The 26493-nt window shown below is 44.1% G+C and overlaps 1 protein-coding gene across 6 annotated transcripts in view; it reads right to left on the bottom strand.

Moving 5' to 3' along the window:
- The window catches only part of LOC110496551 (rho family-interacting cell polarization regulator 2), a 79107-nt gene that overhangs the window by 29872 nt on the left and 22742 nt on the right, over positions 1 to 26493 (bottom strand). For 4 of the 6 annotated variants that reach the window (XM_036953294.1, XM_036953298.1, XM_036953296.1 and 1 more), the window contains exons 2-6: positions 10909 to 11029; positions 9110 to 9265; positions 8764 to 8854; positions 7286 to 7309; positions 6935 to 6988 (exon numbers count right to left, since the gene is read on the bottom strand). In XM_036953294.1, coding sequence (XP_036809189.1) covers positions 6935 to 6988; positions 7286 to 7309; positions 8764 to 8854; positions 9110 to 9265; positions 10909 to 11029 — 446 coding nt within the window. The remainder of the gene's footprint in view (positions 1 to 6934; positions 6989 to 7285; positions 7310 to 8763; positions 8855 to 9109; positions 9266 to 10908; positions 11030 to 26493) is intronic. The other 2 variants (XM_036953295.1, XM_036953299.1) reach the window with 1 other exon arrangement.

The raw sequence follows: 26493 nt of genomic DNA, 5'->3' as shown, positions 1-26493 counted from the left end.
CATTTTAGGATGGTGTTCCTAATGTTTTGTACACTCAGCGTACATATACACTACCGTTCAAAAGTTTGGGGTCACTTAGAAATGTCCTTGTTTTTAAAAGAAAAACGCTTTTTTTTGTCCACTAAAATAACATCTAATTGATCAGAAATACAGTGCAGACATTGTTGATGTTGTAAATGACTATTATAGCTGGAAACTGCTGAATAGAGTTTGGAATAGAGTATCTGGAGCATCAGCATTTGTGGGTTCAATTACAGGCTCAAATTGGCCAAAAACAAAGTACTTTCATCTGAAACTCGTCAGTCTATTCTTGTTCCGAGAAATGAAGGCTATTCCATGTGAGAAATTGCCAAGAAACTGAAGATCTCGTAAAACGCTGTGTACTACTCCCTTCACAGAACAGTGCAAACTGGCTCTAACCAGAATAGAAAGAGGAGTGGGAGGCCCTGGTTCACAACTGAGCAAGAGGACAAGTACTTTAGAGTGTCTAGTTTGATAAACAGATGCCTCACAAGTCCTCAACAGGCAGCTTCATTAAATAGTACCTGCAAAACACCAGTCTCAACATCAACAGTGAAGAGGCGATTCCGAGATGCAGGCCTTCTAGGCAGAGTTGCAAAGAAAAAGCCATATCTCAGACTGGCCAATAAAAATAAAAAATGAAGAAGGGCAAAAGAACAGACACTGGACAGGGGAACACTTCCTAGAAGGCCAGCAAAAATAGAAAAGTGAGGTGTAACTTTGCATTGGGACTTTTGGTGTGTATACTAATGCAAATCCATATGTTACATCTGGGTACGTTTATGCTACCTACCCTTTAATTAATACGCCATGGGAGTAACGCCCCTTCACACACATGTCCCTAAAAGGGAATAGGAGGCATATGGCATAGGAGTTCCAGCTTTCTGGCCTTCAATCTCTTGCCCTCATCTCACTAATGAGGGCTGGGCAGCACCGGTAGGCACAGGCACACAACACAGACACTAATCTAAGCAGGGCAACATCACAGGGCTGATTCATGCCACCTGCTTCCCTATTACACTTCTCATCTGCAGACAAGGCAGGCAACACTTTGGACTGCCTGATGTGTTGAAGAAAGGAAACAGGGATGGGTGTGCGTCATTTACAGCTTCTCATCTGTGAAAGGCAATGGGTTAGTAGCCACTTGCAGATGGCACCCTGAGGGGTGGCCATTCTGTCTCCAGCTGGGTTGGTCTTAATCCGAGCACAATTACACACAACACACAGTGACACAGACATACACAGTGACAAACAGGCAGTGACACACACACACCGACAAACGCATTCATACAGGGAAACAAACACACATACACAGTGACACACACTTCAAAAGAACCATGTTTATCTATTTATAGTCCTCTTTTCAGGCTCTATTCATTTCCTTTCTTCAAAAGGACAAGATAAAGAGTTGACTGCCCCCACCCTTTCCCTCATGTTCCTCTCATCAACACCTGTCACAATCCCCACTTCCTGTTTGGCCCTGCCCTACTTCCTTCCTGTCAACAGCCACTGTGGGTGATGTGCTTACGCTGTTATACGTGTGTGTGCATGTACCCCTGGCACTGCGGTGTGTGTCGCAAACCTCTCTGTTGCACAGTTACTGGCGACACCAGGGCCGGGTTCAATTCTAAAAGGAAGTCAATTAAAATTACAATTCAATAATGAAAACGAGTGCATTCATTTTCAAATACTTCTCATACTGATAAGTAGAAGAGATATATATATATATATATATATAAACTCAGCAAAAAAAGATGCCACCAGCTGCATTAAGTACTGCAGTGCATCTCCTCCTCATGGACTGCACCAGATTTGCCAGTTCTTGCTGTGAGATGTTACCCCACTCTTCCACCAAGCACCTGCAAGTTCCCGGACATTTCTGGGGGGGGAATGGCCCTAGCCCTCACCCTCCGATCCAACAGGTCCCAGATGTGCTCAATGGGACTGAGATCCGGGCAATCTCAGATCGATTGTCTGGGGCCAAGTTAACCTCTCCTTTCATGTAAGAAAGCCATCACCATCATGCTTTTAGGGAAAGAGGATAATTTTGTACATGTATTAAACTGTGAATTTGACCAATTCCATTCCTCTTGCTTTGGGGGTCCGGGGTCCTCCCCAGGATAATGTTCATGAAAATGACTGAGAAGGACATTCTACTCCAAAATGTACAACAATAACAGATAACTTTGACCCCTGGTGTTGACACACTGATAATGATTCTGCTGTTTGAATGTTAAAATTCCTGTTAAAATGTATAGTACAATAGAGTTTGAGGAACATTAACGCTTGAAACACCACGGCACCACAAAGCAGGGTTTGATTTGAACTACTCTTCTCCCTGTGGTGATGAGGCAGGATGTAGATTTAATTCCCTGACATCATCAGCGTTTCAGAGGATAGTTAGTCAGTCTGGTGATTCTCCTGGCTGAGTTCTTTATTCAGATTGATCTCATTAGATAGATATCTGCTGATGTCTGGGCTGGCTCTATGTTGGTGTGTGTGTCAGCAGTCCGCCACCCAGAGATAGGCATCAGCTGGCTTCCCACTTTAGAACACTCATGCTCCCAAATTGTCCCTTGTCCAATTTACAATACCATGCTGCCGACTTACAACATTAGCATTGGCCAAAACTGTATGAGAAATGTTTGTGTTGTTCTTATTCAGAAAACCTCCGTATTTCTCAAGAACTCCAAATGGACGTCATTCATCACTAGTAATGAGAATGTGCGTAGGCCTACATGTGCTGTTCACATAGTACCAAATTAGTATTGAATGGAGGAGAAAGACTGTTTTTAGTGTGAAGAGAGATGAGGAGACACATTATCAACAACAAACACCACGCACGCACACACACGCCGGAAGCACCATTATTATCCCCAACCCTTCCCTCACCCCTCAGACTAGAAACGGGACCAGTCGATTGATCTCTGTCCTGTCCCCCGAGGCCCCTAGACTCTCCACAGGGTGCCAACACAGAACACACACGCTCTAACTCGTTTTAGACTCCTCCCCGCCCTCACCCAAATAGCCCTCATTAGTGTCTCACAGCACCATAGCTCCCTCCCTCAATCCCTCCTATACTCTCCCGCTATCCCCCTCTCCTCTCTCTCCCAGTCAGCCACAAGGGGCTTGTCAAATGCTCCAGAGCAGGTCTTCCCAAACTGGGGCACGCGCAATGCCGTCGGGGGAACGCTAAATAAAAATTTGATTGTTTTTTTTATTTAAAAAAATGTGAATGTTTTTTTCTTTTTTTATTCACATCTTCAGTAGCCTTGTTTCACTGCCAAAAATAAAATTAAACCATCTAGTGTTCAGCGAAATAACAACACAATGTCAAATACAGGTAGCCTAGTCAATTAATTAACATCCAATCTGTTAATCTCTCGCAGGAATTCCACTAACGGTCCATATGTAGCGAAACGTAGCTATGTGAGAGTGGATTCTCGGCCCTCACTAGCATGAAAACTAAATACAGGCACAGACTCTGTGTGGAAAAAGACAGAGACTCTCTCCAATACAACCCAACATTGCAGAGCTATGTGCATCCTTTCAAGCACACCCTTCTCATTAACCAACATGTTTCAAGCAGACCACCATAGTTAATGTGCCCAAGAACACAAAGGCAACCTGCCTAAATAACTAAAGACCCATAGCACTCACGTCCATAGCCATGAAGTGCTTTGACATTTTGGTAATGGCTCACATCAACACCATTATCCCAGAAACCCTAGACCCATTCCAATTTGAATACCGCCCAAACAGATCCACAGATGATGCAATCTCTATTGCACTCCACACTGCCCTTTCCCACCTGGACAAAAGGGACACACACATGTGAGAATGCTATTCATTGACTACAGCTCAGCGTTCAACACCATAGTACCCTCAAAGCTCATCACTAAGCTAAGGATCCTGGGACAAAACACCTCCCTCTGCAACTGGATCCTGGACTTCCAGACGGGCCGCCCCCAGGTAGTGAGGGTAGGTAGCAACACATCTGCCACACTGATCCGCAACACTGGAGCTCCCCAGGGGTGCGTGCTCAGTCCCCTCCTGTACTCCCTGTTCACCCACGGCTGTATGGCCAGGCATGACTCCAACATCATCATTAAGTTTGCAGTGGTAGTTTGCAGTGGTTAAGTTTGCAGCCTGATCACCGACGAGACAGCCTACAAGGAGGAAGTCAGAGACCTGGCCGGGTGGTGCCAGAATAACAACCTTTCTCTCAACGTAACCAAGACTAAGGTGATTATTGTGGACTACAGGAAAAGGAGGACCGAGCACACCCCCATTCTCATCGACGGGGCTGTAGTGGAGCAGGTTGAGAGCTTCAAGTTCCTCAGTGTCCACATCAACAACAAACTAGAATGGTCCAAACAAACCAAGACAGTCGTGAAGAGGGCACGACAAAGCCTATTCCCCCTCAGGAAACTAAAAAGATTTGGCATGGGTCCTGAGATCCTCAAAAGGTTCTACGGCTGCAACATTGAGAGCATCACTGCCTGGTACGGCAATTGTTCGGCCTCTGACCGCAAGGCACTACAGAGGGTAGTAAATACGGCCCAGTACATCACTAGGGCTAAGCTGCCTGCCATCCAGGACCTCTACACTAGGCGGTGTCAGAGGAAGGCCCAAAAAATTGTCAAAGACCCCAGCCACCCCAGTCATAGACTGTTCTCTCTACTACCGCATGGCAAGCGGTACCGGAGTGCCAAGTCTAGCACAAAAAGGCTTCTCAACAGTTTTTACCCCCAATCCATAAGACTCCTGAACAGGTAATCAAATGGCTACCTGGACTATTTGTATTGTGTGCCCCCCCTCCCCCAACCCCTCTTTTTACGCTACTGCTACTCTCTGTTCATCATATATATATATGCATAGTCACTTTAACCATATCTACATGTACATACTACCTCTATCAGCCTGACTAACCGGTGTCTGTATGTAGCCTCGCTACTTTTATAGCCTCACTACTGTATATAGCCTGTCTTTTTACTGTTGTTTTATTTCTTTACTTACCTATTGTTCACCTAATACCTTTTTTGCACTATTGTTTAGAGCATGGAAGTAAGCATTTCACTGTAAGGTCTACTACACCTGTTGTATTCAGCGCACGTGACAAATAAACGTTGATTTGAGTTATTCACAACTTTTGATGAACGAATATGGTTTTATATGTAAGATGGCTAAGTAATGAGCAAAAATATGTATTATTATTATTTGTGCCCTGGTCCTATAAGAGCTCTTTGTCACTTTCCACAAGCCGGGTTGTGACAAAAACTCACACTCATTCTTATGTTTAATAAGTGTGGCAGGCTACAATGATGGCAAAAAAACAACATTGGAGAGCGCGCTGACCCTGGTGGTCAGGTAATGATAGAGCACAACACTAATGCATCACACAGGCAGCACACATCTGTTGAAAGGCCAAAGGAACATTTCATCAACTTAAGTAATGAAAGAAGAGATACTGTAGTTTTTTTTGAAAGGTTGGAAATACACAAAGTTCAAAAACTTGTTGGCGCATGTGTAGTGGGGTCTGTGTGAATATGTTCAAATGTTTTATGTCACAATGATTGGCTCTTCAGAAGCCTCAAATCCAACATCTCCATGTTTCTATGGTTATCTTCGGCACAGGTGCTGGTTTTGGTTTGTGTGTTGTTATTGACTAGTATTCATTCTGCTATATTCCACTGCAGCTTTGACACATACACAGCAGGGCTACCGGAGAGGAACCTTAGAGGAGACATGGCAGGGATGCCACCCAATCTGTCAACAACAGGGACATGGCAGGGTAGAATGCCACCCAATCTGGCAACCGCAGAAGGGAGTATAACCAGGGGGACTTTGAGGTGTCAAGTCGATTAATATTAACAGGACATATGTGTGTGTGTGTGTGTGTGTGTGTTCAAGGCCATGGCTCTCAGCAAATACATTTGAGACGTCAGAGGTCAAGGGGTCAAGCCAGAGTCACACAACACAGACAATCTGACTCAGAGTGTATTGAGAGATAAAAAGAGGCACAAGATGGAGGGAACATTGGAACATAACTAACGAAATTACAATTAACGAAAATGTAAGCATAATCCAGTATAAACTAATGTATTGAATTTATTACTCAAGCATGTTTTAAGTATAAAACTAACAATGACTCAATAATCCATGCTTTCTGGGAATGCTCCAAAGTCCAAAAGCTACGGGCAGAGTTAGTAAGTTGGTGTCAGAAGTATTACAGTGTCAATTTACTTTTATTCCGTCTGTCTGCATATTTCAAGACATGGCATATGGGGGTGCAGTGAGATACCCGATGGGCTGGATGATCATTTTATCGTCAATCATCTTGAAAGAATGTATACTTAAAAACGGTCAAATCAACCAATCCTCCATTGTTAACACAATGGAAAGGTCAAAGCTTTATTATGTAAATGTCTAAGCAACGGACAGAATGAAAATGGTGCCGTTTTAGGTCATGTGGCGGAGAGTGATGCGGGCGCTGGAGACGGGGAAGTGAGCAGGTGGGTCTGGACAGGGGTGATGTTGTGGATGTTTGTATGCTTCTGCGTAGAGAAAAGTGTATGGCTCAGCTATGATTGAAGGATCCATAGCAACACTCAAAAACTGCTGTTGCTAGTGCGTGGGAAGGCTGGTTGAGGTGTTACGTTGTTAACGACACCAGTGTGTGTTGGCGTGTGGGGGTGGCACAAGGGGCAAAGAGAGACGAGGAGAAGGAGTGGAGGGGAGAGGGAGAGAGCAGAGTTTAAACCCTCTCTAAAGCACTTCATGTTCTCTTCATTTTTGCTCCGGGTTTTCAGAAGCACAGACCCAGTTTGAAGCCCCACAGATTGGGCTACAGCAGAATCTATCCAAAGCAGTACAGTAACACAATATGCTCTGCTATTATGTAAATACCTACCTTGCTCATATGAAACTCCAACCGCCTCATATACCTCTCGATGGTTTTGATTTGCTGCAGACAGAAATAGAACAAGCTAGAGTTACATTGTGCTGTTGACAAGAGAAGATAGTGTCAGTAAAATGGTGCATCCACGCCTTTAAGCTGTGACAGCAGTTAAAACAGAGGCTAACATGTTAGATGATCAAACATGTCACACTTTCAGCCGAGAGCAGACTCATTTATGGTAATCTAATCCCCCTCTCTCTTTTCCTGGCAGAAACATGATTCACACACACAGACACACATCAAAGATCCATCCTCACTTAGGCAGACTGGTTAGGCCTGGTGCCTTCCACACAACTCACTCACCTTGTCAAGATCGTACAGAACTCCCTGGGGGAAAACATACACAGTAGATAGTGTTACTGCTGCACAGCATATGGAGGAGCAGCTCACAACTATGCCATTAATGCAAAGCAGACTGCAGTTGTCTGACAACAAAAGGAATGAATAATTTGAAAAACACTTCCTCCCATTGAGAGAAGCTGTCTTTGGTTAGAGGAGCAGCAATGTGTTTGCTGTCTGACTAGCGTCGTAGCTACTAGCTACAGAACTAGATGTGTTTGCTGTCTGACTAGCGTCGTAGCTACTAGCTACAGAACTAGATGTGTTTGCTGTCTGACTAGCGTCGTAGCTACTAGCTACAGAACTAGATGTGGTTGCTGTCTGACTAGCGTTGTAGCTACTAGCTACAGAACTAGATGTGTTTGCTGTCTGACTAGCGTCGTAGCTACTAGCTACAGAACTAGATGTGGTTGCTGTCTGACTAGCGTCGTAGCTACTAGCTACAGAACTAGATGTGGTTGCTGTCTGACTAGCGTCGTAGCTACTAGCTACAGAACTAGATGTGTTTGCTGTCTGACTAGCGTCGTAGCTACTAGCTACAGAACTATATGTGTTTGCTGTCTGACTAGCGTCGTAGCTACTAGCTACAGAACTATATGTGTTTGCTGTCTGACTAGCGTTGTAGCTACTAGCTACAGAACTAGATGTGTTTGCTGTCTGACTAGCGTCGTAGCTACTAGCTACAGAACTAGATGTGGTTGCTGTCTGACTAGCGTCGTAGCTACTAGCTACAGAACTATATGTGTTTGCTGTCTGACTAGCGTCGTAGCTACTAGCTACAGAACTAGATGTGTTTGCTGTCTGACTAGCGTCGTAGCTACTAGCTACAGAACTAGATGTGTTTGCTGTCTGACTAGCGTCGTAGCTACTAGCTGCAGAACTAGATGTGGTTGCTGTCTGACTAGCGTCGTAGCTACTAGCTACAGAACTAGATGTGGTTGCTGTCTGACTAGCGTCGTAGCTACTAGCTGCAGAACTAGATGTGTTTGCTGTCTGACTAGCGTCGTAGCTACTAGCTACAGAACTAGATGAAAGGGAGCTTAAGCGCTCATTAGCACATGTGAGATGTCATGGGGAAGAAATAACATCATTAACAAATTGATTATCAGGCCAATTAGAATGAGGAGCCGTGTAGCTAGCTGCATTAGCAGTGTTACTCAACCCAGTCCACTGGGACCATCAGCCGTTTCACATATTTGATCTAACCCCAACACTTTAACACACTTGATTCAAATAGTCAAGGGCTTGATGATTAGTAGACTAGTTCAATCAGGTGTGCTAGTGTTGGGATAGAGCCAATAAGTGAAATGACAGGTTGGTCCCTGAGAACTGGGTTGAGAAGCACTACACTACAACAAGGGTATAGGGTGTAGGGTCTTGGTGTTGATTTAGGACTGAGCCTACACTACAGTCAGTGGTAGTGGTGATGATGATGAGCTCACATCCTGTCTCACCAGTCTGGAGTTCCTCTTCATGTCCTTCATCAGAGAGGTGAGTTTATCAAGCTCAGTCTGGTATACCTCCAGATACTCACTGAGGGAGAGAGAGGACGGGAGAGAGAGGGAAGAGGAGAGGGAAGGTGGGATGGAGAAAGAGGGGGAAAGGGAGAAGAGGGAAGGAGAGGGGTGGAAGGAGGGGGAGAGGTAGGAAGAAGAGAGGAGTGGAGAGAGGGGAAGAAGAAAGTTGTAGGGAGGGATAGAGGGGGGAGAAAAAGGTCACAGCTTACAATAAAGCTCTCACATATCACCAGGTTATCATATGTCTGTGTGTGTGCATGTCTGTACTCACTCCAGGCCTTGTTTGAGGGCCCCGTACACCTCCTCCACCCTCTTGGGCTGGGGCTCTCTGGAGCCACTGCTGGCCTTGTGCCCTGACAGGTGGGGCTTCTTGGGCTTGGATGTGGGCTTCTTCTGCACCGCAGAGTTCCCCATGAAGGAGTTACACCTGGACACACACAGAATTTCAAGGTTTTCTTTGGGTCCTCAACAGAAATGGTCACAAAGGTGGTCTTTCTGAGGTCAAGACAGCAATTGTGACTCCTCAGTCCACAATACATAAGAGTTATGTACTGTAGTTTCTTCTTCATTAAACAGCTCAGAACACACACACCTCACACACCAGAGACAATTTCATCACCTAGTGACAGTCCCCAAGGTAACCCTGCCCCAGTATAGTAGGCGGAGGGATATAAACTGTACTGGGGTCAGGGGCTAGTTCAAGGCAACCCACCCTAGTATAGTAGGCAGAGGGATATGAACTGTACTGGGGTCAGGGGCTAGTTCAAGGCAACCCCGGCCCAGTATAATAGGCGGAGGGATATGAACTGTACTGGGGTCAGGGGCTAGTTCAAGGCAACCCCAACCCAGTATAATAGGCGGAGGGATATGAACTGTACTGGGGTCAGGGGCTAGTTCAAGGCAACCCCCGGCCCAGTATAATAGGCGGAGGGATATGAACTGTACTGGGGTCAGGGGCTAGCCGAAGCAGTCCCAGTGCTGGAGTGCACTAACTGCTCTGGTGGCGATGTGTGACATGCACATTAGAAATGCTCTTTACAATATTTCCAACCCTAGAGTGATGGAAAGTGGTCTTCTGGTTTTAATTAACTAGTGTATATAGTGTAGATATTATAGACTCGCATCACTACACTGACAAATATCCACTTCCTTGTATAGAGCAGAATTATGGGGACACAGTGACAGCAGATTTCACTTCTTGCTCGACAAGTCAGAACATGCCACGTACTGCTACCTGCCTGGAACTCAGAGCTGCCACAAATCTAGGCCAGCGTGCAGAATGAGTTGCCATGGTGTCACGCTAGCTAGCTTTATGCTACGTTCAGCCTAGCAGCAGTGCTTTAATAGGCAGACATTATCAGAAGGAGATAACCACACGTGACAGTCGTCTGTCAGTCGCTTAACGCTCATTCAACTGATTAATGTATAGCAATTACTACATTCCCAGTCAGAGGAGGGTAAGTCCGTTAAGAACAAATTGTCAGTCGCTTAACGCTCATTCAACTACATCTTTACTACATTCCCAGTCAGAGGAGGGTAAGTCAGTTAAGAACAAATTCTTATTTTTAATGACGACCTAGGAACAGTAGGTTAACTGCCTTTTTCAGGGGCAGAACAACAGATTTGTACCTTGTCAGCTCGGGGGTTTGAACTTGCAACCTTTCGGTTACTAGTCCAACGATCTAACCACTAGGCTACGCTACTTCACTGCTTCACTGAAGAACACTGAGGTCTCAGAGTTAAAGTCTATCCACAGGGGGTACTTGAGAAGACTCTTGAGACCATAGGCTTACTGGTAAAATGCACATGAGAGGGTACTTCAGGGGTACTCCGGGCAGAGCAAAATTCTGTTGGTGGTACAGTAAGCAAAAAAGTAGGAAACACTGCTTTAGAGTAGGATGAAGTTGTGCTTAGGCAATGATCTACGGTCAGTCTTGCATTTATCCCACTAACAGCTAGGGCTGGAATATTAATATTAATTCATTAATATTAATATGAATTAATTAATATTAATCCTAGATCTGTGCCTAGAAAGCCTTCAGGCTAACTTCCACCTCTCTATTCCCTTACCGCGAGCGTCTTTCCTGTAGCGTGCTGAAGCCGGCGAAGGACTGGCTCCGGATGATCCCATTGGGTCCCCCGGGGGAGTGGGTTCCAGCCGCCATGATCTCTGGGACGCGGGACGACACTCCTGGAGACAGGCAGGGAGGAAAAGAGAGCGAGATTGAGTTATATGAGCTACAGTAGTGAGCTACAGGAAACTATAGCAGATAGATATACATGAGCAACACGGGTAAACTGGGATGACAGAGAGAGAGAGCTATTAGGAAATAGTATGATATTAAACTCTACAGTGACAGGATAAGAGAGGGAGACCTGTATGGGCTACACAGTATGCAGGAAACTGTAATAAGCTTAGTATGTTGCAACTCTACAGTGACGGGATGAGAGACAGAAGACTTGTCGATACCGGCTCTGAATGTTGTTAGTCTGCATCTAAGCTTGAAGTCATCATCTATTTACTACACTGCAGATGGTAAATCACTCAACCCTGTGTAGTGTGTTGAGAAAATTGGAAAGGGAAAGGTGGATACCTAGTCAGTTGTGCAACTGAATGCATTCAACTGAAATGTGTCTTCCGCATTTAACACAGCCCCTCTGAATCAGAAAGGTGCGGGGGGGCTGCCTTAATCGACATCAGTATTGTACTATATAATATGTCCTTGATCGGTAAGAAGTATATTTTCATTGTGCTCCCGACTCCTCCAAGAGTGGCTACTTACACCGAGTATACCAAACATTAAGAACAGCTTCCTAATATTGAGTAGCTTTCACCTGGATTCACCTGGTCAGTCTGTCATGGAAAGAGCAGGTGTTCTTAATGTTTTGTACACTCAGTGTATTTTCAGTGTCGTTCTTCCTTGCTCGCACATTGTAGGAACCAGGGATAGGCTGGGATTCTACTAGACAATACTGCTGATGTACTCTTGATTCCTTAAAAAAATATCTAGGCTATTTCTATATTTAGCTAACCTGAGCTGTCAGAGACTTGTAACAGTCGAGAAGACCATTTGATAGAGACATTAAAATGAGCTTCCTAGAAACAGAAACACAGGAGAGAAGAGTGGACACACATAGCACACAGACAATTAGTGATGGGGAGAAAAATAGATACTTTACATATCATGATATTATTGTCCTACATAGTATAGGCTACCAGCTAAACTCATATTATGAGATATGAGAATAATGTCAAGTGATTTTTACAGTAAAAGGTTGTAAACCTAACCGTCACTAGGGTAGGCTTTCCCTGGGTGAGTTGCGGCACCTTGCCACTCGTGACTCCCTCCAGTCAATGGAAGCGTATAGGGGAGCCTTCAACCTGCAGGCCCCAGCAACATGACACCGTGCCTGGTTCTCAGCACAGAGAGACGTGACAGTGACAAAGCCCAGGGCCGAGGGATAGGGCCACACAAAGGCCCTGCACCATGCCGTGCACGGGCCCGGGGAAAGACTAGATGTTGTTTTGCTGTGGAGGGACAATAGGACAGGTCTGATATGGCCTCAGCTATTTATAGAGCCCACTTCAACACCACTCACTCACTGTGAAGCTGGGTCCTATTAAAAAAGAATGCTGATCTAGGATCAGGTCCCCCTTGTCTATATAATCATATTCATTATGATCAAAAAGGAAAAACGTATCCTAGATCAGCATTCCTACACTGAGACGCTTTGTGAACACAGGCACTGATGTGCATCAGACTAGAACACTGGTACACAGGTCAATTAGGTCTATCTGCAAAAGAGGCTGGGTATGACCACTCAAATATTCAAAGAAACTATTGTGATCTTATAATTCTATCTGGTTGGTATCGATGGCACTTTTTTTTTTAGATAATTTGATGTCTTACAAGAACACAAACTGTTTGACCAGAGACTAACCCACTGTAGACAACCCAAGGAGAAGATGTTGAAACAAGGAAAAACACAGTTTATCTATTTGAAGGTACAAATGAGGGTCTAAAGTGAGAATCGATAGGAGCTGGAGCTAGAGATTATGGAGTGAATCTTTACATTTCCCTTTAGTCCTCCATTTCCACAAAACAGTGGAAAATGGCAAAAAACGCATCATCACATAATTTGCTGGCTTGATGGTAAATAGCGTGCCCTTCACTGTGGCTCACTCTGCTTTCTGAAAGCCTTGCTCTTAGAGAGACAACAGCTCAGAGGAGGCTGGGAGAATTGACAAAACCTTCATCATGTTTAGAGTTCTGACTGAGCTTTTCAAAAGCCTTGTAGAAGTCATGCTTTTGAACACACTTGAAAAGTCTAGAAATTCCTGCTGAGATTGGCGGAGACTCAGGCCGGAACAAAAATGAAAAGATTGGTTTCAGCTTCAATTTGTTGGATCTTCTCGACATTGGAATCACTTCCTTTGATACCACTTCCATCCAACTCCACATCTTGCCAAATGGCAAAGTCAAGAATGAGACAACAGAGCCTCCGGCCAACTCAAGAGGCGGGAATATACAGCGTGGTAAGCATGTTAGGGTACTCTAGGGACTGCCAACATTGAGAACTGGAGGGCAGAACTGTCAGAAGTATCTTATCAAGCCAAACACTTCTATAACTCGGTCATAACATCCTGAATACATTAACTAATCTATTCTACAGAGGCTCTATTCTCTATTTTCCATCTACAGGTTTAAAACTAATGTGGAGAGAGAAACTAGAGAGAAATACACCACCACCCACTGACTAAATCAACTAGCATGTTTTCAGTTCAGTTTTAACATCAACCTGGGAGAGAGAATCTGGAATGAACGGTATGCCAGTCATCCATCCACATTCATGTCAAGGCACGTCTTTCACATCCAGTAAACATCACTACTTGCCTCAAAAACAAACTACAGTCGTGGCCAAAAGTTTTGAGAATGACACAAATATTAATTTTCGCAGTCTGCTGCCTCAGTGTCTTTAGATATTTTTTGTCAGATGTTACGATAGAATACTGAAATATAATTACAAGCATTTCATAAGTGTCAAAGGCTTTTATTGATAATTACATGAAGTTGATGCAGAGTCAATATTTGCAGTGTTGACCCTTCTTTTTCAAGACCTCTGCAATCCGCCCTGGCATGCTGTCAATTAACTTCTGGGCCACATCCTGACTGATGGCAGCCCATTTTTGCATAATCAATGCTTGGAGTTTGTCAGAATTTGTGGGGTTTTGTTTGTCCACCCGCCTCTTGAGGATTGACCACACGTTCTCAATGGGATTAAGGTCTGGGGAGTTTCCTGGCCATGGACCCAAAATATTGATGTTTTGTTCCCTTGGGCCACTTAGTTATCACTTTTGCCTTATGGCAAGGTGCTCCATCATGCTGGAAAAGGCATTGTTCATCACCAAACTGTTCCTGGATGGTTGGGAGAAGTTGCTCTCAGAGGAGGTGTTGGTACCATTCTTTATTCATGGCTGTGTTCTTAGGCAAAATTCTGAGTGAGCCCACTCCCTTGGCTGAGAAGCAACCCCACACACTAAGGGTCTCAGGATGCTTTACTGTTGACATGACACAGGACTGATGGTAGCGCTCACCTTGTCCTCTCCGGACAAGCTTTTTTCCGGATGCCCCAAACAATCCGAAAGGGAATCATCAGAGAAAACGACTTTAACCCCAGTCCTCAGCAGTCCAATCCCTGTACCTTTTGCAGAATATCAGTCTGTCCCTGATGTTTTTCCTGGAGAGAAGTGGCTTCTTTGCTGCCCTTCCTGACACCAGGCCATCCTCCAAAAGTCTTTGCCTCACTGTGCGTGCAGATGCACTCACACCTGCCTGCTGCCATTCCTGAGCAAGCGCTGTACTGGTGGTGCCCCGCAGCTCAATCAACTTTAGGAGACGGTCCTGGCGCTTGCTGGACTTTCTTGGGTGCCCTGAAGACTTCTTCGCAACAATTGAACCGCTCTCTTTGAAGTTCTTGATGATCCGATAAATGGTTGATTTAGGTGCAACCTTACTGGCAGCAATATCCTTGCTTGTGAAGCCCTTTCATCACACATCCATGTGTGGGGTTGCTTCTCAGCCAAGGGAGTGGGCTGACAAACTCCAAGCATCGATTATGCAAGAATGGGCTGCCATCAGTCAGAATGTGGCGCAGAAGTTAATTGACAGCATGCCAGGGCTGATTGCAGAGGTCTTGAAAAAGGAGGGTCAACACTGCAAATATTGACTCTTTGCATCAACTTCATGCAATTGTCAATAAAAGCCTTTGACACTTATGAAATGCTTGTAATTATACTTCAGTATTCCATAGTAACATCTGACAAAAATATTTAAGACACTGAAGAAGCAAACTTCGTGGGAATTAATATTTGTGTCATTCTCAAAACTTTTGGCCACGGCTATACACAACAAACTATGAGTTTCAGGTCAGTCGAAATGTAGACTAATCAAAAAACATCCCCTCACAGCAGGAAGATAAAAATCCATTAGCTCAACCAGTGAGTCAACCCCCTCTCTCTCTCACAGCCCAATGTCACCCCTCTGTCCGATCTTCCCTCCAATAGAGAGCCTTTCATACAACACAACACCGCGCTTCCTGAATCCTGATGCATTCTGGGACAGAGGCAGGGTGTCCCGGTTCAATGAGGCTGCCAGTCAGTCAGTCAGGCTATTGAAGGCTTCGCAGTCACGCAACCCTGCATTCTCCATGAGGAGGGGGACGTCAATGGGGTACAGGGGGGACGTCAAGGGGGGACAGGGGCCTCTCAGGCGGCACAAGCCTGATCAGTATGCTAACCAACAGCCTGGCATAAATCCCAAGAGGACCATGCAACGGGAGGAGGTGCAGCAATAGGCTGATGCAATGAGTCAAGGAGGGCAACACTGAGGGGCGTGAGCGAGGAGAGGGAAGAGGGAACGGAGGTTGCTGGGAAAATTGGTAATTATCTTCCAGCAAGGTCTGTGTTTGATTAATCAACCCTCCAGATCGAGGTGGATGGGTTATGGAGGTGTGTGTGTGTGTGTGTGTGTGTTAGGAGACCTGAGCATAGAGGGTTAGGGGTGAGGGTGCTGGAACAGGGTGGGAGATCCTCCAGCAGGACCAGGTGGGCCCAGGGCTGAGAAACACAGGCCAGGGTAATCGTCCAACAGCACCCGTGGGCCCAGGGCTGAGAACCACAGGTCAGGGTAACCGTCCAAAAGCACCCGTGGGCCCAGGGCTGAGAACCACAGGCCAGGGTAATCGTCCAACAGCACCCGTGGGCCCAGGGCTGAGAACCACAGGCCAGGGTAATCGTCCAACAGCACCCGTGGGCCCAGGGCTGAGAACCACAGGCCAGGGTAATCGTCCAACAGCACCCGTGGGCCCAGGCCTGAGAACCACAGGTTCTAACAGACAAAAACAGACTCACTCGTTCACACAGTCCTCTTTCGTTTGAAGTCTAAACACAGCTCTCTCCTGAACAAATGAGTCCTCTTCACTCGGCCTCGCACAAAACGCACACACACAGTCATTAAAGCAGCCCCTCTTCCTCCCTTTGTCTCCCTTCCACAACCCATTAGGTAGGACTACAATCCTCCTGACTGCCAACGAGGCCAATCAGGGACACTGAAGCTCTGTTTTGACCCTAAGTAATGTCCATTACCAGGCTCACCCCAGCCAGTAAGCAAGCCACTATGACCTCAGCCATCTTCCATGGTCACCCAGCCAACCAGGGTGCATTAGCTCACAGTGGATATGAACCACATACAGACGGGTGGTGACCAAAGTCTCTCCCATGGAACAGCCCTGTAGGAAATGGCTAGTCAGGACGTTTCAGGGATTATTATATGGACGGGAAAAAGTGTTTTAATTCGCTGGCTTCCTGTGTCCTATTGACAGGTTGACCAATAAATGGGGCCCAAACTCCCATCCTATCCAATGTCCTAAAAAAGTATTTATTTGCCGGTAGTATGCAAATATTTGGAAGGACACAAACATGCACACAAACACCTCTTCAGCATACACCACTTGGCAGTCTCTAAATAAAACCTTTGAGAAATGGAACCATGTACATCCAGTACCTGAACGTTTCAGAAGTGTTCTATTAATAGCTGGCTGCTATTTTTATCACCACAACATCAGAAAGTATCCGACACAGGGACAGACAGAGGATGGGAGAGCATGTAAATCCAAGGCTCTCACAGTGAAAAGGCACAATGGCGGTTTACTTTACAGCAGCTCAGCGAGGTAAAGCATTTTAAGTGCATTTTAGGTTTAGAGTAACAATTAGGGTTAGGGTAAGGGGTTGGTGGTTATGTTTAGGGTTACAGATCAAGGCTATGGTAAGGGTAAGGTTTAGGGAAATAGGATTTTAAATGGAAATTAGTTTTAGGTCCCCATGAGGATAGAAAAACAGAATGTGTGTGTGTGTGTACTGCTAGGTGCTGAAGAGACAATTATTTACTTCCTTTAGAACGCATTAGAGTGCCTAATACAGTTTCTAAGTGGTGGAGGAAGGGAGGGAGGGAAGAAAGCCCTGTGAAATTTCAATAACATGCTGAGCTGTTACAAATGAAACACTGCTTTTAAATGGGTCCATAAAAAAGGTTAGTGTCATTACTTTCAGCTTACTTCCCATTTTAGTGTATTGACCGTCTGAAACCCTCTAGCTAAAATTATGAGCATGAAAGAAAGTTTACGGTCTGTATTTGTGTTCAGATAATGATGACTGCTTTCAGACTAACATTTTATTAGCCTTTACTTTTTCCCCAGAGGGCCAACACAGTACCAGTGTTTAAAAGCATAACGCCCAAATAAGTTCATGTTATTCCACCAAAAGTACATTTCCTCCAGCATATGTAGGTTCAAAGACCTTTATGGCAGGGCATACAGCATATGTAGGTTCAAAGACCTTTATGACAGGGCATACAGCATATGTAGGCTCAAAGACCTTTATGGCAGGGCATACAGCATATGTGGTTCAAAGACCTTTATGGCAGGGCATACAGCATATGTAGGTTCAAAGACCTTTATGGCAGGGCATACAGCATATGAGGCTCAAAGACCTTTATGGCAGGGCATACAGCATATGTAGGTGTAAAGAACTTTATGGCAGGGCATACAGCATATGTAGGTTCAAAGACCTTTATGGCAGGGCATACAGCATATGTAGGTTCAAAGACCTTTATGGCAGGGCATACAGCATATGAGGCTCAAAGACCTTTATGGCAGGGCATACAGCATATGTAGGTGTAAAGACCTTTATGGCAGGGCATACAGCATATGTAGGCTCAAAGACCTTTATGGCAGGGCATACAGCATATGTGGTTCAAAGACCTTTATGGCAGGGCATACAGCATATGTAGGTGTAAAGACCTTTATGGCAGGGCATACAGGCTGAAGTAGTAAATAAAGTGACAGACCTACTATAACACAACTGACTGGTATCTACCAGAGACAATAAAAACAGAGACAATATGGGTCAGCTGTCATAGTTCAATCCCTAAACTGCCCCAGCGAAACAACAAACTGTCATTTTCAACATGAGTAATTAGGAAAAAGCCAACCCCCTACCCCAATACTTACGATCACACACAAACACATACAAAACAAGGAAACAGAGAGTGACTGTGGTGATTCAGCACACACCATGTAATGTGGCATACACACCATGTTATGTGAATAGTAGTGATTCACAATTAGACCCAAGCAAATCACGAGAAAACAAAAATGAATAATTGACCAAAAAACAGAGCAAACGGAAATGTTATTTATCCCTAAACAGAGAGTACACAGTGGCAGAAAACCTGCCCACTGTGACTGACCAAAGTCTCTGACTCTGACCCAAAACCCAAAATTAAGGAAAGCTCTTGACTATGTACAGACTGTGAATATAGCCTTGCTATTGAGAGAGGTCACCGTAGGCAGACCTGGCTCTCAAGTGAAGACAGGCTATGTGCACAAAATTAGGTGGAAACTAATGAAACTGAGCTGCACTTCCTAACCTCCTGCCAAATGTTTGACCTTATTAGAGACATATTTTCCTCAGATTACACAGACCCACAAAGAATTTGAAAACTAATCCAATTTTGATCAACTTCCACATGTATTAGGTGAAATACCACAGTGTGCCATTACAGCAGCAATGTTTGTGACCTGTTGCCACATAAAAAGGGCAACCATTGAAGAACAAACATTTTAAATAAACCCATATTTATGTTTATTTATTTTCCCTTTTGTACTTTAACTTCGCACGTCGTTAAAACACTGTAGATAGCCATAATGACATTTGAAATGTCTCTGTTCCTTTGAAACTTTTGTGATTGTAATGTTTACTGTTCCTTTTGTATTTCACTTTGTTTATTACCAATTTCACTTGCTTTGGCGATGTAAACATATGTTTCCCATGTCAATAAAGCCCTTTGAATTGATTCAGCACACACACCATGTCATGTGACAGTGGTAATTCAGCACACACATCATGTCATGTGACAGTGGTAATTCAGCACACACACCATGTCATGTGACAGTGGTATTCAGCACATGCATCATGTCATGTGGCAGTGGTAATTCAGCACACACACCATGTCATGTGACAGTGGTAATTCAGCACACACACCATGTCATGTGACAGTGGTAATTCAGCACACGCACCATGTCATGTGACAGTGGTAATTCAGCACACGCATCATGTCATGTGACAGTGGTAATTCAGCACACACACCATGTCATGTGACGGTGGTAATTCAGCACACACACCATGTCATGTGACGGTGGTAATTCAGCACACACACCATGTCATGTGACAGTGGTAATTCAGCACACACATCATGTCATATCAATAGCGCACCAACAGAAGGTCAAAACAATCAGTGTTAGGGGGTATGTGTAATAATTGCGTGCTGCTTATGTATGTGGTATGTATGGGATATGAATGTATTGAGAAGTCCTTATATAGGTAACCTTCATGTATAGTATTGCTGCAGAGAGTTCACCCATGCACAGCTTCAAATGACACAGCATACTGATTTCTCTTCGAAGTGGTTAGTTACATCATGTCATGTGGATATTCTGATCTAACGCAGAGACCACTATGTCATTTGGTATGACAAGCCAAACTTTTACCAATATTGAGTGAATGCCTGTGGCCTAGACTGTGAGTGAAGAGTTATACAATAGGGCAGGATGGATGGTAACTAACAGGAGTCAGCTGAGAATCAATTTAATAACATTATTCAATTGATTCATTTCAGATGCCTGTCCAAGGCCCTTCTACCCTGATTGCTCAGTTTGGCCGGGCGGCCAGCTCTGAATTTTTTTTTGTGGAATTTCACATCTAAGGGAAGAGTAAACGGAATGTAGTTATTTAGGTGTGGGAATGCCACAGGGTGTGTGTTAGGCCATCAGCAACCAAAATCTGTGCAGTTGAACATGGATCACAAGCAAACATCACATGTGAGAGAGAGAGAGAAAGCGAAAACAGAACCAGGTTAAGGAGGTCAGAGGTCAAACTAACTAAACAACACAACCAACCTAGAGGATTACAGGATCCAGGCTGCATCCTAACTGGCCATGATCGGGAGTCCCATAGGGCGGAGCACAATTGGCCCAGCGTCATCCGAGTTTGGCCAGGGTAGGCCGTCATTGTAAATAAGAATTTGTTCTTAACTGACTTGCCTAGTTAAAAAAAAAGGTTAAATAAAAAATGTAAAAATACTGTTTATAGAGACACACACACAGATTTGGATAACCCTGGCCGTGTCTTAATACCCATACTAGCATCCTAAATAGAAGGCCGTTTGTGTATGTCAAAAACGTACGTTTTACAGTATGTAACATTTTGAAAATTCTGTATGATTTAAATGCCCAGATGTCATACTACTTATGTCGGGCTTCTCATGCAGTATGGATGAATTGTAAACTTTCGGGAATTTCACACCCACAATACATACAAACAGAATAAAAGGAGGGCTTTGAGATTTGAATGTTCTCTGAAACAAACATAACATTTATTGAAGATGGCACAGAAGACGAGCAAAGAGTCTCCTGCAATGTTCAAATGTTAGTCGTTTTTTGTTGTCCTTAAAATGATCATGACTATTTAATCCTTAATCTTTGAAAATAGATTGATATTTGCAGCCTGCCATGCTTTTACTTTAGCTAAATAGCTAATGTTAGCTACATGCTTAAGTAGGAATTGAAGTTAGCTGGATAAGAGGATGGATGGAGCCCGATAAGCACACAGTTGTCGAGCAACCTTTCCGGTTTATATACAGTTGAAGTCGGAAGTTTACATACACTTAAGTTTGGAGTCATTAAAACTCATTTTTCAACCACTCCACAAATGTCCATGTCCATTCTGCGGCGATACGACATCCCATCTGGTTTGCGCTTAGTGGAACTATCATTTGTTTTTCAACAGGACAATGACCCAATACTCCTCCAGGCTGTGTAAGGGCTATTTGACCAAGGAGAGTGATGGAGTGTTGCATCAGATGACCTGACCACCACAATCACCCAACCTCAACCCAGTTGAGATGGTTTGGGATGAGTTGGACCGCAGAGTGAAGGAAAAGCGGCCAACAAGTGCTCAGCATATGTGGGAACTCCTTCAAGACTGTTTCAAAAGCATTCCAGGTGAAGCTGATTGAGAGAATGCCAAGAGTATGCAAAGCTGTCATCAAGGCAAAGGGTGGCTGATTAGAAGAATATAAAATATGCAAAATATTTTTGTTTAACTCATTTTTGGTTACTACATGATTCCATATGTGTTATTTCATAATGTAGAAAATAGTACAAATAAAGAAAAACCCTTGAATGAGTAGGTTTGTCCAAACTTTTGACTGGTACTGTATCTACAGAAATAAGACAGGTTCTGCTTCTGTTGCCTGTTTGAGTGTTTGTATAAAAGCTACTGATTCCATGAGCTTCAAGCCTCATGCAACCACAACATGTCGGATAAAGCAGTTTCACCAATATTTTTAATCTTTGCTATGCTGTAATAAAGGCTTTACACTTTTTTTTTTTGTTTATTTTTTTTTTTTGAATTTTACCCCTTTTTCTCCCCAATTTCGTAGTATCCAATTGTGTAGTAGCTACTATCTTGTCTCATCGCTACAACTCCCGTACGGGCTCAGGAGAGACGAAGGTTGAAAGTCATGCATCCTCCGATACACAACGAACCAAGCCGCTGCTTCTTTAACACAGCGCACATCCAACCCGGAAGCCAGCCGCACCAATGCGCCGGAGGAAACACCGTGCACCTGGCCACCTTGGCTAGCGTACACTGCGCCCAGCCCGCCACAGGAGTCGCTGGTGCGCGATGAGACAAGGACACCCCTACCGACCAAGCCCTCCCTAACCCGGGCGACGCTAGGCCAATTGTGCGTCACCCCACGGACCTCCCGGTCGCGGCCGGTTACGAGAGAGCCTGGGCGCGAACCCAGGACTCTGATGGCACAGCTGGCGCTGCAGTACAGCGCCCTTAACCACTGCGCCACCTGGGAGGCCCGGCTTTACACTTTTTTTGTTCGAACAGTCTCTCTGGTATTACTGATTGTAACATCTGCTTCGAACTCACACCCTCAAACACCTAGATCCCCTGAACACAGTTCACTCTCCAGATCCCAATCACCTGAATTCTAATCACCTGTTCACAAACATGTATGTCATTACCACACACTATTTAGTTCAGTTCTTTGCACCCCATCACTGTGAGGTATTGTTTGTTTTGTGACACACGTCTTTCAGAGGTCTGTTTTTCCCGTGATTTACTCCTCCCGCGTATGAGATTGTTTTTGCCTGCCTCAATAACGACGCCTTTTGCCTATTCCTTGCTTGTACTTTAGCCTATCGGATTTCCTGTTATCTACCTATTGCTTCATCTTCCGGAACTACGTTACTAGCCTTTTCCCTGCCTGTACTGTTGCCCTTTTGGACCCCCTGTGTATGACCTTCTGCCTGCCGCTGGACCCAACTACATGCCTCCTCCTGTGTATGACCTTATGCCTGCCCCTGGACCCAGCTACATGCCTCCTCCTGTGTATGACCTTCTGCCTGTCCCTGGACCCAGCTACATGCCTCTTCCTGTGTATGACCTTCTGCCTGTCACTGGACCCAGCTACATGCCTTCTCCTGTGTATGACCTCCTGCCTGTCCCTGGACCCAGCTACCTGCCTCCTCCTGTGTATGACCTTCTGACTGTCCCTGGACCCAGCTACATGCCTCCTCCTGTGTATGACCTTCTGCCTGTCCCTGGACTCAGCTACATGCCTCTTCCTGTGGTCCTTTGCAATAAACACCTGCTGCACCCTGCGCTTGAAACCAGCTCTCTGTCTTCCCTTGTGTTCATTACACTGAAAATGTATTTAGTGTTGTTTTCACTATCCCAAATTATCAGAAACATCACACTGTAATCTAACAGCACCTGTTTGTCAAACATAATATGCACGCAGCGCTTGCACCTTACTGTCCTTCTTTTTCTTGGTATCTAGTAGTTTCCACAACTAAGTCAAAATTTTCCGCACATCTGCCTTCCCCTTTCCCGCCTGAGCAACCAGGAAACATTTGTCCATTTCGAGTTTCTTTTTCATGTTCTCATCCATTTTGCTGTCACATGTTATGGTATTCAGAGTTTGTTATAATCAATTTATTGATGTGAATGTGATAGGCTATAGGTCAGGCCCCATTGGTCACTTGCATTCGATGCATACATGTGTCACATAAAGAGAGCAAGAGTTGAGGGAATAGGTCATGTTTTTCCTAAACAAATGAAGGATTTCGGTAACCAAACTTTCCAGTCAGAAATGGCTGTAATTATGTCACAGCTTCAGCAACACAGACAGCACGATAAACACTGTTGATGTTCTTTGGTGGTCGCGGCAGCAGTGAGGAGTGCGAGACAATGGGTGCTAGTCACACAGGCACTTGCTGTCATTTATTTGTACACAGGGCAGCAAGTCTGAGCCCGGCCTGGCACAATCAAATACATTTCGGTCAGACTCCCTCTAGATTAATGTGTGTATCTTAATTATTTCATCAAACAGTGCGCTTAAAGCATCAGACAAGTTCAGTGCATATAGTTGATTTTATTAAAACAGATAGGGTTTGTTTTATATATGGAAAACTACAACTTTTAAAATCAATTGTTCGAAAGAACAGACGGGATCTCTGTAGACAAAGATTTTGTTTTGGGTCGGGGACAGCCTTACCACATGTTTATTAGGTTACTCATTGCCTTCTTTGTGTTGTTTCACTCTTCACACTGGTCCCTCTCACATACTAAACTCACCCAATGTGCTAATGTTGACTTTTAAGCTTCTGGAACCCTTCACTCACTGCCTTCTCAAAAACACCTCACTCATAAGTCTTCTTCATGCAGGGAAGTACTCTTTCTCTGTCATTTTAAATACATTATCTCCCCACAGTAAGTCACATGCAAGGTGATTATCATAGCTGTTTCGTATGTGTGGCATTGGCACATTAATAATTTAATGCCAGCAGCAAGTCATTTCTCCTGACTGGAGCCAGATGTGCTGCTGCTCTTCCTGTACAGCTGACTGGGTAGAAGCCTGAGGCGCGGTAACAGCAGGTGATTGGGTTCACATGGATGATCCCTAATCTGAGCAGCAGGAAGCTGAACAGCCAGCTCACTGAGACCAGAGCCTCCTCAAATTGATCATATCCCCTAGTCTCATCACCTACTGTACCTACCTGTTCTCTTGTTTACTTGCTCTCCCTTTTATTTCTCTCCTTTCTCTCTATCATTCTCTTTTCTTTCTTTCATTCTCTTTCTTTTCTTTCTTTCATTCTCTCTTCTCTTTCTTTCATTCTCTCTTCCTTTCTTTCTCCACAGCATGGTTACTAATTTAAATAGTGAACACTGTTAGTTTCCAGCATTTCAGAGCATGGTACATGGTATGTGCGCTCGCATGTGTCTGTGCGTTTGCATGTGAACTTGTGTGTGTGGCCTGGAGTGGAAGTTTAGAGCGGCTGGTATACTGAGCAGTTCACTACAGGGTGGTGATGACTAGTGGTATTAAAGTGAACAGCTGGTGATTCAGTTCAATCCAGGAAAGCTCCATTTACGTCACATAATGGAGCTTGAAGCTTTGGATCGACGAGTCATTTTCATCACCATCTTAGTAGTAGAAATAGGGAAATACGTACTGCATAATAGTATCTCAGGATTCTTTCTTAAAAAACAAACCCTTTATTCTCTTTTTTTGGTCAGAAAGGGCATATTTAGTTGGACTAAGTGTTGATCTTTTTTGCAAGCTCATGTTTTATTTTTGTCTTTCTCTCTCCCACGGTGTCTCTTTCTCTCCCTGCGCAGTGTTACTAAACTGTTGTTCTCTTATTCTGTTCAAACTGTTCTTAAGAAGGGTTCAGCCGTGGATGTGAAAATAGTGGAGGGCAGATTCGCCATGACCTCAGTAGCTGCTGTATCTCCATATCACCTACAGCAATAAGAGAGAACAATTACCAAGATAAATATTCAGTTGAACTGACAGTATGACCAGGCTACTAAGACCACATGTACTGTCAGTGTTTCCCCCTATATCCATTGAGCAGCGGCCAGCTGCTAAATCGTTGCCGCCACAATTTAATATAACAAAAACGTTTTCCGTGTAAACTTAAATGACTGAAACCAGATATAAAGTATGAAGAAAAGATAGAGGTATATATATATATATATATATATATACACACACATACATACATACACACACTGAACAAAAATATCACCGCAACATGTAAAGTAAGTTGGTCCCATGTTTCATCATTTGAAATGAAACATCCCTGGTGGTAGCGGCTACAGTGATCTGAACTAGCTGTTGCGATAGGGGGTTTTGTATGAACTGAAGTCCAGAGGGAGACAGTATGACACAGTTATTGTTTCATCGCAGTTTGATATTAATAATGAATACTCTTGTCACAGTGGCTGTTGTCTCACTGACCCAGGGACATTTTCACAGTGTTTGATTTGATTTCAAACTAAAAAGGCTATGTTTAAAATGGCACCCTTTTCTCAATATAGTGCACTACTTTTGACCAGGGCCCTAGGGAATAGGTCTCTCTTACTTGATGTCCGTGGCTGTGAAAGCACACAAGTCATTGAATAGAGATTAGTCCTGACAATCTGATTATAGGTCATAGGCATCGTCCTTATTGGACAGAGGGAAATTTGGGATTGGGAGTGGTATGACTTTTATACATTCAGATCTGTGGGCATCTGATTTGAATTTTTACATTTGAGCTGTTGGCATTTCACTGAAGTAGGCTGTTAAATTAATTAAATTACATTTATTTTTTAAAGTCTGGTTTCATGTTTAATAATGGTTAGATATCCTAACGCTATGTCAATGGCCGTTTCATAATATCCATACTCGTGTACTACATACTCAGCCTGCATAGTATGTACTCATTGTTGCATAGTATTTATGACGCAATGTGTAGTAAAAAGTATGTAATATTCCACGGCCATAGCGGACATCTTTGCAACAGGTTCACATACAGTTGAAGTCGGAAGTTTACATACACCTTAGCCAAATACATTTAAACTCAGTTTTTCACAATTCCTGACATTTAATCCTAGTAAAAATTCCCTGTCTTAGGTCAGTTAGGAATAAACGTAGAGAGAATGATTTATTTCAGCTTTTATTTCTTTCATCA

This window comes from Oncorhynchus mykiss, chromosome 18, assembly GCF_013265735.2.
Source record: "Oncorhynchus mykiss isolate Arlee chromosome 18, USDA_OmykA_1.1, whole genome shotgun sequence".
NCBI lineage: Eukaryota > Metazoa > Chordata > Actinopteri > Salmoniformes > Salmonidae > Oncorhynchus > Oncorhynchus mykiss.
This window is presented reverse-complemented; position numbering and strand designations above follow the sequence as displayed.